The sequence below is a fragment of the Mus caroli genome, unplaced genomic scaffold (genome assembly GCF_978045245.1).
Source record: "Mus caroli unplaced genomic scaffold, Mus_caroli_1 scaffold_14, whole genome shotgun sequence".
Taxonomy (NCBI): Eukaryota; Metazoa; Chordata; class Mammalia; order Rodentia; family Muridae; genus Mus; species Mus caroli.
In genome coordinates this window covers 99,966,818-99,982,502 of record NW_028227269.1, presented here as the reverse complement: position 1 = coordinate 99,982,502, position 15,685 = coordinate 99,966,818, and the positions used below count along the sequence as shown (strand labels likewise).

Sequence of the window (15,685 nt, the reverse complement as noted above, 5' to 3'; positions counted from 1 at the left end):
AAACACCCATTCACTGTGTACTCTAGACCTTAAAATCCTACCCTTCATAGGGTTGAAGACAAAATGGTTTTGTTACTTCAAGTTGTAAATAGATATGATAGTCTTTTGAAAAAACATTTAGCGTTAAAAGTTGTTTTTGTAATAAAAGGACTGTTTGGAGGCCTGGAAAGCTGACTCAACAGGTAAAGAGCTTGTCGTGTACTACGTGGATGCCAAGAGGCAGGGATTCCAGTGCTTTGGAGGCAGGCAAGGGATTCCTACAGCAAGCTGTACAGTTAGACTAGCCAAATAAGTGAGCTCTTGGTTCAGAGTGAGAGGCCCGGATGCAGAGAAGGAGAGGAGAGCAGTCAAAGAAGAAACTTGATGTCTATCTCTGGCCTACACACACACACACACACACACACACACACACACACGGCGGGGGTGGGGGGCATCTACTTTCTAGCTTTTACCTGGGTTATAGTTAAAGAAGCTGTATTATATTAAGTTTAAAATTGTATAAAGTTCAAATTTCTTCTGGGGACTGGAGAGGCGGCTCGCTGGCTAAGAGCGTGCACTGCTTTTGCAGAGGATCCAGGTTTGGTTCCCACACCCACACCCACACCCACACAACCACCTGTAGTTGTAGCTCCAGGTCCTGGGACCTCTCCTGGCTTCCTGGGCACTTGTGCTCCTGTGCACTGTGACGGGTAGTTTCCCGTCTGCTTGACGAAAGCTAAGTTACCTGGGAAAGGGGAACCTCAATTGAGGAAAAGGCCCTTGACCCAGTTGGCCTGTGGACCAGCTTTTAGTGCATTTTCTTGTTGATGTGGGAAGTACTCCCCAGGGCTAAGGTACTGTATGCCATAAGATAGCAGCTGCGGAAGCCATAGGAGACAGCCGGTGAGCAACATTCCTCCATGGCTGCTTCTTCATTTCCTCCTTTCAGTTTCTGCCCTGGCTTTCCTCAGTGATGGACTGTGCTATGAAACTACAAGCTGAAGTAAACTCTGTCCTCCCGAGTTGTTTATGGTCATGGTGTTTTCTCACAGTAACAGAAACCTTAACTAAGGCATATATTTACCCACACATAGCCACATATTGAAAAATCAAATATTTTTAAAAACTACAGATTATTAAGATCTCACATCCAATTTATTTATTGACATTTATACAGACAAGTGAAATTGTCTTCCAGACATTTTTTTCTTTCGTCCATTCAGTCCTTTACATTGGCTCTTAAAAAAATGAGAAAAACGCAAAATAAGGGAGAAAATTACAAAGTATGGATATCAATCAAAATGATATGTATAGTTGCTGTTGATTGGAGCAAAATTTTAATTGCTATTTTAAGAAATCAGATGAGGGGTTGGAGAGATGGCTCAGAGATTAAGAGCACTGGCTGCTCTTCCAGAGGTCCTGAGTTCAATTCTCAGCAGCCACATGGTGGCTCACAACCATCCATAATGAGATCTGACACCCTTTTCTGATGCATCTGAAGTCAGCTACAGTGTACTTACGTATAATAATAAATGAATCTTTGGGCCGAGCGGAGTTGACTGGAGTGAGCAGAGGTCCTAAAAATTCAATCGCCAACAATCACATGAAGGCTCACAACCATCTGTACAGCTATAGTGTACTCACATACATAAAATAAATAAATCTTTAAAAAAGAAGACAAAAGGAAGGAAGAGGGCTGGAGAGATGGCTTTGCGGTTAAGAGCACTGACTGCTTTTCCAAAGGTCCTGAGTTCAAATCCCAGCAGCTACATAGTGGCTCACAACCTCCGTTACAAGATCTGACGCCCTTTTCTGGGGTGTCTGAAGACAGCTATAGCGTACTTACATATAATAAATAAATAAGTCTTTAAAAAGAGAGAGAGAGAGAGAGGGAGGGAGGGAGGGAGGGAGGAAGGAAGGAAGGAAGGAAGGAAGGAAGGAAGGAAGGAAGGAAGGAAGGAAGGAAGGAAGGAAAGAGGGCCTGGCAGTGGGAGCCTGGTTCATCTCTGGGGTTCCTGGGTCTCTCTGGTCTTCACTGTTATCTCATTCATCTGAATGGAGTAGACCAGGTCATAGACGCTTAGTCTTGAGATAACAGATAAATATAAGAGCTCTGATACGCTGTGAGGTGTTCTCTGAAGACGGTATCATACACTGTCATTAATCACAAGTAAATGAAAAGTTCCCATGTGCTGACTTGTTACACATTCGATTTTGATTCTGAAACCATGGCGTCATCTCTGGGTACTTGAGAGCTCTGTGGTGGAAGATTTACGGGGTCACGCACGCACGCACGCACTTAGAGTTATGCTTTCTCCAGATTAGACTCAGTCTCAGCTGATTCATTGCTTAAGTTGACAGTGCTCCCCAGCCCTAGCTTGCATTTCTAAAGAAGTATTTGGGTGTGTGTGATTATTCACAGCACTGTTATACTTGGACTAGAACCCATTTCTGAATAAGAATACTTTGCCTGCCCATATAAATATAGTTCTGATTTCAAATTGTGGTTTGAGTTCAGTTTTTGTAGAGAAATAGTCAGGATTTCTGAGGGGAAGAGAGTGAGTGTTGCTGGAGAAAGAGATGAGTCTCAAGGGACTTTAGAATGGGTGTGTGACTTCCTTTTCTTCTGAGCTCTCAAAATTAATCCATTCCTTCCCATGCTCTCCTCTCTGTCCTTTTATTTCTCCTTTTTCTGCTCAAATGTACATTTACGCACATGGGTCTGAAGCAGCCCTGTGTATTCCATGGTCATTAGGTCAGGACCAACAGTGAGTTTTAAACTTTGGCTTTAAGGGTGCTTTGGCTTTCTGACTTACATTATTAAAATATCTTTTATCAGAACCTTTGTCTTATGAGTTTTACTCTGAAGATATTTATTTAGTATGCAGGCCTTTGTTTGGTTGGTATTCTTTGAGATGAGGCCTTACTATGTTGCCCAAGCTGGCTTTAGAGTCTCAGCTCAGCTGATGATCCTTCTGCCTTGGCCTCCTCAGCAGCAGGGACCGCAGGTGCAAACCACAATGCCCAGCTTGTTTATAAAACAATTTTTTATCAGTTGTTATTCTGTGTACATATGATGTGCACTGGGCCGTACATACAGGTTGTGGTGCACATAGAGCTCAGAAGACAATTTTCTAGTCAATTCTCTCCTTCTACCTTTTTTGTGGATTCCAGAGATAAAACCCAGGTCACCAGGCTCACAGAGCAGCACTTTCCCTGCTAAACGGTTGCCTGGCTTAGCAGCTCACTTTTTGTTTTTCTAGTTTGTTTTAAAAAGAGAGAGTGTAATGTAGATTACTATATGGTTCATGTGGTAGGGAATACTGTCCAATACAAATAAGCTGTGCGTCTTGTGCAGTTCTCTCTCCCCTTCCCTTTTCTCTTTTGAGAAAGCTTAGGCTTGCTGGCTTTGAGATACACACACACACACACACACACACGCACACGCACACGCACACGCACGCGCACGCGCATGCACACACATACACACACATACACACACACACACACATACACACACACACACACATATATATATATATATATATATATATATATATATATATATATATATAATATCAAAATGAAATTGTCTTTCAAGCACACACACACAGCTCAGGGTGGCCTCCAATTAGGAATTCTTCTGTCCTGGGCTACTAAATGCTTAGATTTTAAGCATGTACTAACCACCATGGTTGATGTAAGTTTTTGTTTTATGCCTACATCGAAATAGCAATAAATAAATAAACAAACAAACAAATAAATTGGAGCTGGTTCAGCAGTTGCTCTTCCAGAGGATCTGTGTTTGATTCCCAGCGCCCACATGGCGGCTCACAACTGTCTCTTAGCTCTAGTCTCTATGCATGCAGGTAAAATACCCAAACACATAAAATAAAGGCAAAATCTTAAAAAGATTATTATTTTTATGTGTGTGTCTACATGGCTTTATGTGCACCACGTGTACATGTCTCATGTCTGTGAGGGCATCAGATCCCCTGAACCTAGAGTTCCATGTGGTTATAAGACACCATATGGGCTCTGGGGACCAAACCTAGCTCCTCTACAAGAGGAGAAAGTACTGGGCCCCATGCAATTAATTTTAATAATTTATTTAAAATAATATATGTAAGCACTTAGTAGTCCAGGACAGAAGAATTCCTAATTTGAGGCTACTCTGAGCTCTGTGTGTGTGTGTTTGTGTGTGTGTGTGTGTGTATCAAAGCCAGCAAATTATTATCATTTGGAATATAATCACATTTTAGAACGAGAAGGTAGCAGGCCTAGATATGAGGGGAGTTCGTAAGAGTGCAAGAATGAAGATCTGAGTTTGGACCCCAGCACCATGTAAACAGGCCACATGGTTACACTCATTCCCATAACCCCAACACTATAGGGATCTCCAGGGAGCCTCCAGTGAGACTCTTGTCTCAAGGGACTAAGAGAGTGATACTCTCCTCTGGCCTCTATGTGAGCACACAGGCACCTGTAGCTGCTATTCTGTGATTCCTGCTTCAGCTCGCAGATTTGGTGTTTTTCCAGTGGCCAAGAGTTCTGTTGGATCTAGAATGTAGTACTAAGGAAAGGCCCAAATAATGACACATGCCCACAGCATAAAGGATTTGAAGAATCCAGGATAAAATGCTCTTTATTGAGCCAGACTTCAGTAATACTCCTCCCACCCTTGCCTTTATGTCCAATTTTAAATTCCTTATTTGAAAAGCAGGAAAGGAAAAATTTATAGGAGATTTTCCAAACACAAACTCGGTTTTCATAATATGATTATGGCAACCATCTCTATTTTGGTAAAGCTAGCCTATAATATGAGTAGCATTTTGTAATTTAGAATTTTACAGTTTACAGAAGCACAAGTCACTGCAAACCTTTAATGTGGATGCTTTCTGTTTGCACTCAGTGCTGTAAATCAGCACTATAGTCATCGTATGGGGCAGAAGGAAGACAGGACAGACCCTGACCCTACTGTGTCTCAGGACAGTGTGCAAGGGGGTGAGTGAGGGACTTCAGATTGAAGAGTGGGTATGAGTCAGAGTAGCCAGCACTGGTGAATAAGGGAATGCTCTCCATCAGTGGGAAGGGACATGCAGAATGCTCTCCATCAGTGGGAGGGGACATGCAGAATTTTGTAGGAGTCAGAAAATACGCCAGACATTGACGGTCAGTTAACTCTTCAAAAGCGTCCTGAAAGGATAGCACCGGAATCGTGTAATGCTGGAGCAGGCGTTTCCCATGACGAGAACTCTGGTAGACATCAGGTTAGACATCTGTCTCATACCAGGCACAAAAATGAGCTCAATAAGGATCATGGTCCTAAATTTTATATTCAAAGCTATAAAATACTTAGAAGATATGGGAGTAAATCTTTACAGTACTGGGCAAACCCAACAAAAAGTAAATTAGACTTCATCAAAATTTCAAATGCTAATGTTTCAAGAGATGGGAAAGAGAAATGACACAGAGAATGGAGAAGTCCCTGGTGAGGGGCTCCCTAGCCATTCCCAGTCAGGAAGGAGCCCGTGTGTTAGCCCTATCCTTACATGCAATCTCCTTTTTGGTTGTCCTTAAAATCATTAAGCACCTCTTTCAGCTCAGGCTATCTACTTCTAAGCAAAAGGTAGACTGTTGGAAGGAGAAGTTCTTTAGCCAAGGGGCCTGATCCTTTGGCGTGATTGGCTTGTGAACAGGGCGTCTCCAAGTTTAATTTACACTTTACCTATAAAAATCACCTGGATTCCAACTATTTTACAGGTTTTGTTTATTTTAAAGTACAAATTTAGAAAATTTCTAAACATCCTTTTAAGTCAGCCAGCAGCACTGTACCCTGATTGCACATGAGAGCCATGCTCTTCATTGTGCTTTGCAGTTTCCCTTCTGAAGAGTCCTTTGCCCTGTCAGCTGAGCTCAGCCAAGGTGTTAAGATTCTTAGATACTCTTTGGCGCACCAACAGCAGAGCCCAGCCAGGAAAATGGGGCAAGGGAAATCTAAAGTTGTCCTTTCCGTTCCCTCCCATTAAGAGGGTTGATCTGGAAACACATTGTGCAAGAACAGACAGTTTGCTCTTTAAGCGTCTGTAAGGAACTGATCACGTGCTAGGGGGCGGACCATGCAGAATACTGCCTCCTTTGCCTCCTAGGTACTTTCTGTAATAGCGGTCCAGGTTCCCTGAACCAAAGAAAAGGTGGCAGCGCCTGGCCGTTGTCCAGTAGAACAGGGCATGCATTCACATTTGTGAGTAAGTCTCGCTGTGCATTTATCCACGCTGGTCAGTTAACGCTGTTTTTAATCCACTTCCTCTTTGAACAGATGAGCTCCACCAAGAGATGCTGGATGACGCGCAGAAGAAACTGATGAGCTTGGTCAACAGCACAGAAGGGAAAGTGGACAAGTAAGCGGAGCCTCCTGGCTTCCCCATTTGTTTCATAGGAGCTGCTGTCATAGACGCGCCTCGCTAGAGTAGATGTTTCCACTTGACTGCAGTTCAAGAGCCTTTCCTTTCTTATACAGGGAGGTGGAGGTAGTTTCGATGACAGTCAATGGAATAACTTACCTTCTTTTATTTTTAAAGTCTGTTTCCCAACTTTCTTTTCTCAAAATCATATGCAAGAATTTAAAAAAGGATCACTTCTATATGAAATACTTAGAAAATAAAAGGTTTATTATTAATATTTTCCTCTATTCACTACCCTTAGGTAAATATATCTAACATGTTTAAATGTAGATCTGAAACCTGGTTATTTATATAATAATATCTGATGTAATATTTTTAAATCTAAAATATTATTTAAATTTTTTAATAAATATGGTTGGGGATGTATAACATCTGTCTCCATTGTTGTGCCTCTCAGTGAGACTCACCTCCTGAGGGGTTGAGAATTACTCCTGCAGTTGAGAGTGGGGCTAAAACGCGTAGCTTAATAAGGGGGGCCTAATACTTAGTCCTTTTTTATACGTATGCATTTTAAGTTGTCTAAAATATTCCTAATTAGACTTATTTAAAGAGCTACTTTAAAGTATCTTATTATTCAGTCTTTATACTTAAGTATCTCATTGTTTAAATATAAGAAAATGTTTATTTGTTTAGTGTTTAGGTATGGTTGTAGTAGAGTGGCCATGTTAGGTTGACCTCAGCTGTCTCTACCATGATTTTCCTAGAGTCCTCATGAGAAACCTCTTCATCGGTCATTTCCACACACCTAAACACCAGCGTCACGAAGTCCTTCGGCTCATGGGGAGCATCCTGGGTGTTAAAAGGGAGGAGATGGAGCAGGTGATGAGGCAGTGAAGCACTCGAAGCCACCTTTCCTCTGTCCACCCCCACCTCTTTCCTTGAAGTTTGCTTGCTCTGTGGTACTCTCTTCCCTCCCTCTCTCCATCTCTGTCTCTGTTTTCACTGGGGATGGAATCTAGCTTTTCTCTCACATGTTAGGTGAGTGCTCCACTACTGAGCTACATCCTGGTTTTCATTCTAAATGTTTAATTACATTTATAATATAGGGCATCATGGAAAATAATTTCTTTTTGCTGCATATATAACTTGGGTTTAATACAGTTTTCTTTTTTTTTTTAATTAGGTATTTATTTCATTTACATTTCCAATGCTATCCCAAAAGTCAGTTTTCTTAATCAAAGAGGTGCTTTTGTTCCATTTGTATGGTGTTAGTTTAAGTATTTTACAACTTATAAACCAGTTGTTTTATCAGATGATTGACATTTTTTGAGATATGACCATGTCCAGAACATTTACTTCAGATTGTGTTTGGGGTGGCATTTGGTTTTCTCTGTAACCCATCGGTCTAGGAAACACCTACTTTTCTCTGAAGTCCCAGTAGTGGACTCTTATTTTCTTGTCTTGTATTGATAGTATTGTTCTATTTTAAAATGTCCTTACAGATGTTTGCAGAAGATCAAGGAGGTGTTACTCGGTGGATGACTGGATGGCTGGGAGGAGGATCGAAAAGTGTGCCCAATACACCTTTGAGACCAAATCAGCAGTCTGTGTTCAATAGTGTAAGACCCAGTTTTATTCCTGCTGAACATGAATGATAAAGTGATTGCACACCACACTCGTTTGCATAGTATCAGATTTCTCCTGTATCATTTTAATACAACCCCAGTAATATTCCAAAATATTTTCTCTTAGTCTTTTTCAGAACTCTTTGTTAAATTTTTGGAAACAGAATCTCATCCATCTGTCCCACCTCCAAAGCTGTCAGTCCTTGGCCTGAAGCCTCTAGATTCTCCAGGAAGAAGGAAAGCTGACACAGGCATACCCGAAAGTTTTAGAGGTAAAATTAGGGACATGGTTATCCCTCAGTGGTAAAAATCAAATGCTTAACTTAAGATTTGTTACTCATGTTAGTGACAAAGTTTTCAGTGTTTTGAAATTGTAATACTGCTCCTAAAATTCTAATGTTGTTAAATTTGGGCCTTATATGTTTTTGTAGTTTATTGTTTATTTGTTTAATTAAGGCAAACAGTATGAAATATTTTCATTTTTATGTAGGTCTAATTCCCAGAGTCTTCATGAGAAATCTTTCACTGGCCATTTCCACACACCCTTAAGTCATCTATACATTATAGTATATTTATACATACTATAGTATATTTAGAGATACTGAGGTATATTTATAGACATTGTGGTAACCAGTGATTTTATTTGCGATTTTAATTATCAGCATAAGTCACTTTGAACTGCTCTTTTAGAAATGGTAGTGAGCTAGTTACATCTTTGCTTTGTCCCCTGTTTTCATTTCTCTCTGATGGTATTGCTTATTCAAGTTACAAGCATAATGTATAGTCGGAAAATGATTTTCATCTTTGGTTATTCAATAACCAAACTTTGCCACATACATAATATACATAATGTTGGTTTAGTTAAACTGACGTGAACATCTAAGAATGTGGCATGCACCTTTGCATGTAGAAAGTCTGTCTAGAAGGAAATAATTGGTGGTTACATGTGTGTAACTTTGATCACACTGGGTTGTAATGGTCTTATTTATTTTATATTGATGATATTGGCATATAGTAACATTTCTTGAATTGAAAGTTAATTACCCACTAGACTATAAACCAATTTCTTTTTCCTAATAATTTACGTATTTTAGTATAGACTTAAGGAACATATCATATGCTTCCTAGTTCATATCATACATTATAGTTAAATTTAGATAAAATATTACAGAATTTCTCTTCTAGAATTTTTAAAACTCAGTCCCTCCCTCCCTTCCTCCTCTCTCTCTCTCTCTCTCTCTCTCTCTCTCTCTCTCTCTCTCTCTCCTCTCCATCTCCCTTTCCTTCATGAGAGCTCTGCTAGGTATATGTATCAATCAGAGGTGATCAGAGTTTTAGCAGGGTTTTCATGGAAGACACAAGCTTAGTGTCCATATTGTGTTCACAGAGTGTGTAGTGACTAGTGTCTCTGTGTTCACATAGTGTGTAGTGTCTTCCTTTTTTCACAGAGTGTAGTGTAGTCCTGTATTCGCAGTGTGTTTAAAACTTTGTGTCCACTTGTGTTTACAGGACGTAGAGCTCAGTGTTGTTCTGTGCTCATGGAGCATAGAGCTTAGTAGGCAGGCAGCACAGGAGATTTTCCAGTTTGGAAATCTGTTGGTCACAGGAAATCCAAAGCGGGAATCCAGAAGTGCTCAGTCACAGCTGAGTATAATGAGTTTTTCTCTGTCTTTGTCTCTGGAGCCTGCTTTTTTTATGTATGGTGGTGCACACCTTTAGTCCCAGCACTCGGGAGGCAGAGGCAAGTGGATTTCTGAGTTCGAGGCCAGCCTGGTCTACAAAGTGAGTTCCAGGACAGCCAGGGCTACACAGAGAAACCCTGTCTCGAAAAATCAAAAAAAAAAAAAAGAAGAAGAAGGGACTTCCAAGGGTTTGCTTGGCTCTCACCAATGAAGTTATTAGTGTCTTTGGGTAATAAGGTAGAATTGTAGCCCCTAAGACAGGTCATAAGCCAAATTCTTATTCTAATGAAAATGAATTGTGACTGCCCAAGTTGGTAGAGAAGTGCTACCACTAAGAGTGTCTGCAGCCTTTGAGTGCTGAAACAGTGACTGAGTGAGCACTATTGGTTCTTCTGGTAAATTAGTTTTAATTACTGTGGCATCACTATACTATGATATGCCAGCATTTTTCATAGGTATTATAATCATTGGGAAATCTTAAGTTCTCAAGGCCTTCATCTCTCAGGTAGGTCTGAAAAGTATTTACCCTGCAGCATGCACACCATTATTTCAAAGTTGTTACAGGAAGTGTAGTTTTCAGGTATATAACTAGTATTTGAGGATACAAATATTTCTTGTCTCCTTTTCTCCCATCCCCCCTTCTCCATTTCTTTTCTTCTGTGTGTGGCTCTCTGATGGCCATGACCAGCAGAGTGAAGATCAGCGTGAGGCAAGAAGACAGTTTGGTTCAGCAGGACTAAGGAGCTGGTGTTGGTTCAGACTTTGGGAATCTGACCATGAGTGTGTATTTTAGGCATATTAAGATATTTAGGCCATACAGATAGCACACTGAAGGGTCGGACGGCCTGTGTGGCTAGAGTCCTGGCTCCCCTCCTGCTTATCTGTGAGCCCAGGATCTCCATGCCTCCCCCACTTTTATCCATCTACTTTTCATAGATAGATTCTGCATATAGGATCCAGAACTCAGAAGCATACAAGTTGAATTTGTAGGTAGCCAAATATAGAAACCTAAAGCACATGCGGATCTTTTTTGTTTGTTTGTTTGTTTGTTTGTTTGTTTTACCAGAAAATGGTTTGGATGACAGGAGTGAATTTTTATGAGGTTTTCATAACACACATTAGAATTCTTAAGACACTGTTTATTGTGTGCACATGTGTCTATTTCTATGTGTATGCACTCCGTGCACTTTTGGAAGTCAGAGAATAACTTGAGGATTTGGTTCTCTCCAGCCATGGGTTCTGGGACTGAACTTAGGTCACCAGAGGTGGAGGCTTGGTGGTAGGCACCTTCACCTGCTGAGCCATCTTGTTGGCTCACAAGAGAGTATTTCCTGCTTAGGATATGCAGGTCTGTGGGTGGTCTTGTTTCGAATAAAGGATAGCTCAAAGCATGTGCCTAATAGTACTGTTGTCAGCAGGGTGGAATTTTAAAACTGACAGTAGTGACACATGGATTACTCGAATGCTCATGTTAGAACTGAGCTTGTTAGCACAATTTCTGCTCTCAAAGTAGAGCGAGCAGGAGGGTCATCTTCAGCTGTAAGAGGTTCATGGCCAGCCTGAGCTAGAGACCCTGTCTCAACAACAAACCTCAACAACTATTTCGATGAGTTTGATAAAACTAGTACTGTGTTCAGAGGGTTCTTTCATTAAATCTCTTTGTGAAGGATAGAAACTAAATCTGTATCTTATCTTTTAGATACAGCAGAACCCAGGGCAGGAAGAAGAACAGATGTGAATCCATTCTTGGCTCCCCGCTCTGCAGCTGTGCCCCTTATAAACCCAGCTGGACATGGACCTGGTGGGCCTGGGCATCTTCTTTTGAAACCCATCTCAGATGTTCTACCCACGTTTACACCTTTGCCAGTGTCACCTGACAACAGTGCAGGTGTTGTATTGAAAGACCTTCTAAAGCAATAGGTAGCCTTCAAGGCTGAGACTTAGTAGCACTTTAAAGAAACCATGAACACTGTATGTGTGTGAACTTTATCACAAAGTGGCCTTCTGGAAAGAGTCATTTATTTGTTTGTAGTTGTAATTTCTCTGTTAATAAAAATATTCTTAATGCTTTTAGAAATTGCAGGTGTCAGAAGAGCAAGTATCTGATATATAATCTACTTTTTTTTTCCACTTTATGATGTTACTTAATTTAAAACTAGAAACATTTGGTTTACTTTTTAATTTACAAAACTCTAAAGGAGAGGCAAGAATAGTAAATGTTTGTCTGTTTTTATTTCCCCAATTTTCTTTCTTTTTTTTTTTTCGAGACAGGGTTTCTCTGTGTAGCCCTGGCTGTCCTGGAACTCACTCTGTAGACCAGGCTGGCCTCGAACTCAGAAATCCGCCTGCCTCTTCCTCCCGAGTGCTGGGATTAAAGGCGTGTGTACCACGCCTGGCTATTTCCCCAATTTTCAAGCTCATTTATTATATGAGTATTATTATATGAATGGTTCGTCTTTTAAAGATAAGGAATTCACCGCCCCGCTCCACCCCCACCCCCAACGATGCCTAATAAAGGCTTCTGTACATGGAGCAGAAAGTGCTCAGCAATACATATTGATCACCTGTAGAGGACCTTGCGCTCTACAGAGCACAGAGAACAAAGCTGGTCCTGGGAGGTTATCAGTGCACTGAGGCAAAGCAGGTATTTGGTTCTATGCAATTTCATCATATGTGTAGGTTCATCTGACCATCTCGATCAGGATCCGACTCTCCATCAGAAGGATCCTCGAGCTGCCTTTTTCTAACCCTCACTGCCTCTCTAATCCCTGACAAGCACTAACTGTCACCCTCTATAATTTTGTTATTCTGTAAATGCTGTTTAAATGAAATCATACGTTATGTAACCTCTTGAAATGGGTGTTTTTCACTTAACATAATTCCCTTGGGATCCATCCAAGCTGTTTCATGGGTCAGTAGTTTGTTTCTTTTTATTGTGGAGTACATGCTGTGAGTAACTAGATGGGATCATTTAGTTTCAAGAGCTGAACTGTCTTTTTAAAGTATCACCTAAAGCTACAGGTTTCCAGCTAGGCCTGGTGGCTCATGGTTAATCCCACCACTTGAGAGACAGAAGCAACAGGATTGCTTAGGATTTGAGGCCAGCCTGGTCAACACTGAGTGTCAGGTTAGCCAGAGCAAGAGCCATAGTGAACTCCTCCTTCAAAACACACACACACACACCAAAAAACCCAAACAATCAAAAACCATAAGGTTTTCTTGCACAAACACACAAATGCACCTAACTTTTCTGTGAGGTTACACTTTATGTTTGGCTGTATCCACGTAAACCTTAGAGCACTGTTAGCAATATCCCGAGACCCGTCACCTCCTGCCTCGGTGTGAGCTTTCCCTGGGTGGGGTGCAGCGCTCTGTGCTTACTCTGGAGGCCGTTTCATGCACCAATACCAACAAGTATTTCTGAACCTTTTCCCAAAGACGTTATGAAAGGAAACATCCTGATCCCCAGCTTCACTCACTGTATAAGGATGCTCACATTGGTATTCATTGTTGGCGCTGTACATGTACAAGTCATGTCTTACATATTTTGTAAATTCAGATAAGCCTTTAAAACAGAAAAGCCTATATAAGCAAGGAACGGTGGAAATGAGACTAAGAAAGGGTCGGCAGTCCTGGCGCCTGTCAGTGCTAACTTGGGTTGTTTGTGAATTTACCTGGGGTAACCTGTGTATTTCTAATGTGTTTGGAAGCCTGGAGGTGTTAATGATGTGTTGATGGTTAAAACGTCTTTTTCTGAAAAATTAAGTAACTGAGATAATGCTGCTTTCGATGTCACCTGTGTCCTTAACTAACTTATTATGCTAATTTCTCTGCTGTGTGTTAGAAAAGGTTGCCCTCAGAGTTAATGGAAATGCTACGCTGCTCCAGCCAGTGTTGCCCTCAACTTACAGTGGGCACACAGCCCAAGAAACCCACCCTAATAAAAAAACGTCTTGAATTGAGCATTTGTTTGCTATACTCAGCTGTCAGTCGTCCCCACAGGGGCTCTGTGCCCACGGCTGCCCAGCACTGAGAGGAGAGAGACTCTAAATCCGAAGCATGGTTTCAGTTCAGTGTGTATCATTTTGGCCAACTCCACAGTTGAAACAGTTAAGCCATTGTAAGTTGAGGGTCTACTGATACCGGTTTTTATGTGTTTCTTAAAAAGTTACTCTCTCTCATTAGCCTGGATCATGTACTGCTTGCCAGGAAATGTTAAGTTCTGAATAAAGTGGCCGAAAGACTTTACACTAAGAAGAAAATGGAAGATGCAAATGGTTTTCTTTTAAAGAAGAGGCACATGGTGGATATTTAAGCAATGTGTTTTATATTTAAATAACTTTTATGACATTTGAAGTTCTTTGACTAAAACAACCTTCCCTCCCTCACTGTTTCATGTAACCTAAGTCTGAAGGCTGCTGTGGGGGGGATTCTACATCCAGGCATCAAAGAACACTGTCTTACATGGCTGTTATTGAAGTATATGACCTTGTCTGAAAGCTGCAGTACCTAACATCTCTGTTGTGTGCATTCTACATATGCATTGATCTAAACCAGACATAACCCATCAATTTTTCTGAAACTAAGTTGTGTCAGAGATGAACCATCTGCTCAGAGACTTCTCAGCAGAGCGCAAGAAGCACACTTGTTCAGTGATTCCAACAGCACGCTTCTGGCCGGCTCGCTGGCAGTTCTGTGGCGACTGCAGAAGTCTGTCTGCTCTTGAGATCTACAACCACTTGATGGAATTTGTGATTGAATTTTGCATCAGAAGCCACAGACTTAGTGCAGTGTTGTAACTGCTGCGAGTGGGCTGTTGATGTCTTTCTGCACTTAGAATTTGTAGTTGAATTTTGCATTGGAAGCCACAGTTCTTCACAACATTCCTGATGGTTTTCAAGAACAATGAAATATACTATCAAGAATTCACCCTGCCGTTGGTGTTGATTGAATGTAATCACCGGCATGTGTGCTGTTGAGTTTACGTCCACATATTCTTGTTTGTTTTTTAAAGGGGACAGGGGAACCAAAGCACATCGTCAAAAATGAGATGGCACGAAGGGCATGCAGCTGGCCAGCTCAGCATCAGCATCAGCCAGATCAGCATCAGCATCACCCAGCAAGTCTTTAGATGCTTTAATCACCGAGGATGCAAGATCAAGTCAGCAATGGGAGGGAGGCAGGGCCGGCACAGGTGAAGATGAAAACCATTTGAACTGGGTTTTTTAAATTAAATTTCATATATCAAAGCATTTAAAGCACCTTCTATCAACAAAACTTTTTCTTCTGTAAATATCAGTTAGGTAATATTTATTTTATATATTCCTATGAGAAAATGATCATTGTAATGTTGACATTTGTGATGATTTGTCAGTCTGTACATCTTAACTTATTATGATTTAATCACCTAAAATTGATACATTGTCTTGATTTATAGGAAGGTATCTAAATGTGAGAGATTTCCAACTGTTCCATTGTGTTTTATATAGAGCTACAGCCAATGCACTCTTGAATTTCTCAGGAGCATTGCAAGGCAAAAAAAAAAAAAAAAAAAAAAACCCTTCCAAATAAAAATGATATAAATTGGCTGTGTCTTCGTCCACAATAAAAACACTTGGGAAACAGCTGCTGGTGTCTCTTGAGGAGAAACGACTTGCACGGATTGTCTGATGACTTGGGTGTTCACTCTTTCTGCATGTCTGCTGCAGGAATTCAGCCTTGGATGCTAAGTGTGGTTCGCTTAAGACTCTCAGGATGGTGTGTGAAAGGAGGACCTGAGGGTTTAGCTGGTGGGCTTCTCATTGTCCCGTTCAGAGGGCGTAGTGTGCGTCACTGGTCACTTAGTCTTTCTCCAAGGTTGTTCAGACATCTTCATTTGCTCTTGGGCATAGAACTTATTTTTAACTCTTAGTGTGATAGCATTGGAAGGAATGGAGTTTTAATTTGATAGTTGAATTGGAGTTCAGACTTTGATCCCTTTTGTGTGATCTTTGAC

At 41.0% G+C, this 15,685-nt stretch overlaps 1 protein-coding gene across 2 annotated transcripts in view; it reads left to right on the top strand.

Moving 5' to 3' along the window:
* Trip11 (thyroid hormone receptor interactor 11) overlaps positions 1–15,314 on the top strand; it is a 72,330-nt gene extending 57,016 nt beyond the window's left edge. For both annotated transcript variants that reach the window (XM_021178679.2, XM_021178681.3), the window contains exons 17-21: positions 6,299–6,380; positions 7,148–7,262; positions 7,886–8,002; positions 8,136–8,280; positions 11,390–15,314. In XM_021178679.2, the coding sequence (XP_021034338.1) occupies positions 6,299–6,380; positions 7,148–7,262; positions 7,886–8,002; positions 8,136–8,280; positions 11,390–11,610 (680 nt within the window). In that variant the 3' untranslated portion in view covers positions 11,611–15,314. The remainder of the gene's footprint in view (positions 1–6,298; positions 6,381–7,147; positions 7,263–7,885; positions 8,003–8,135; positions 8,281–11,389) is intronic.
* The last annotated feature ends 371 nt before the right edge of the window (positions 15,315–15,685 follow it).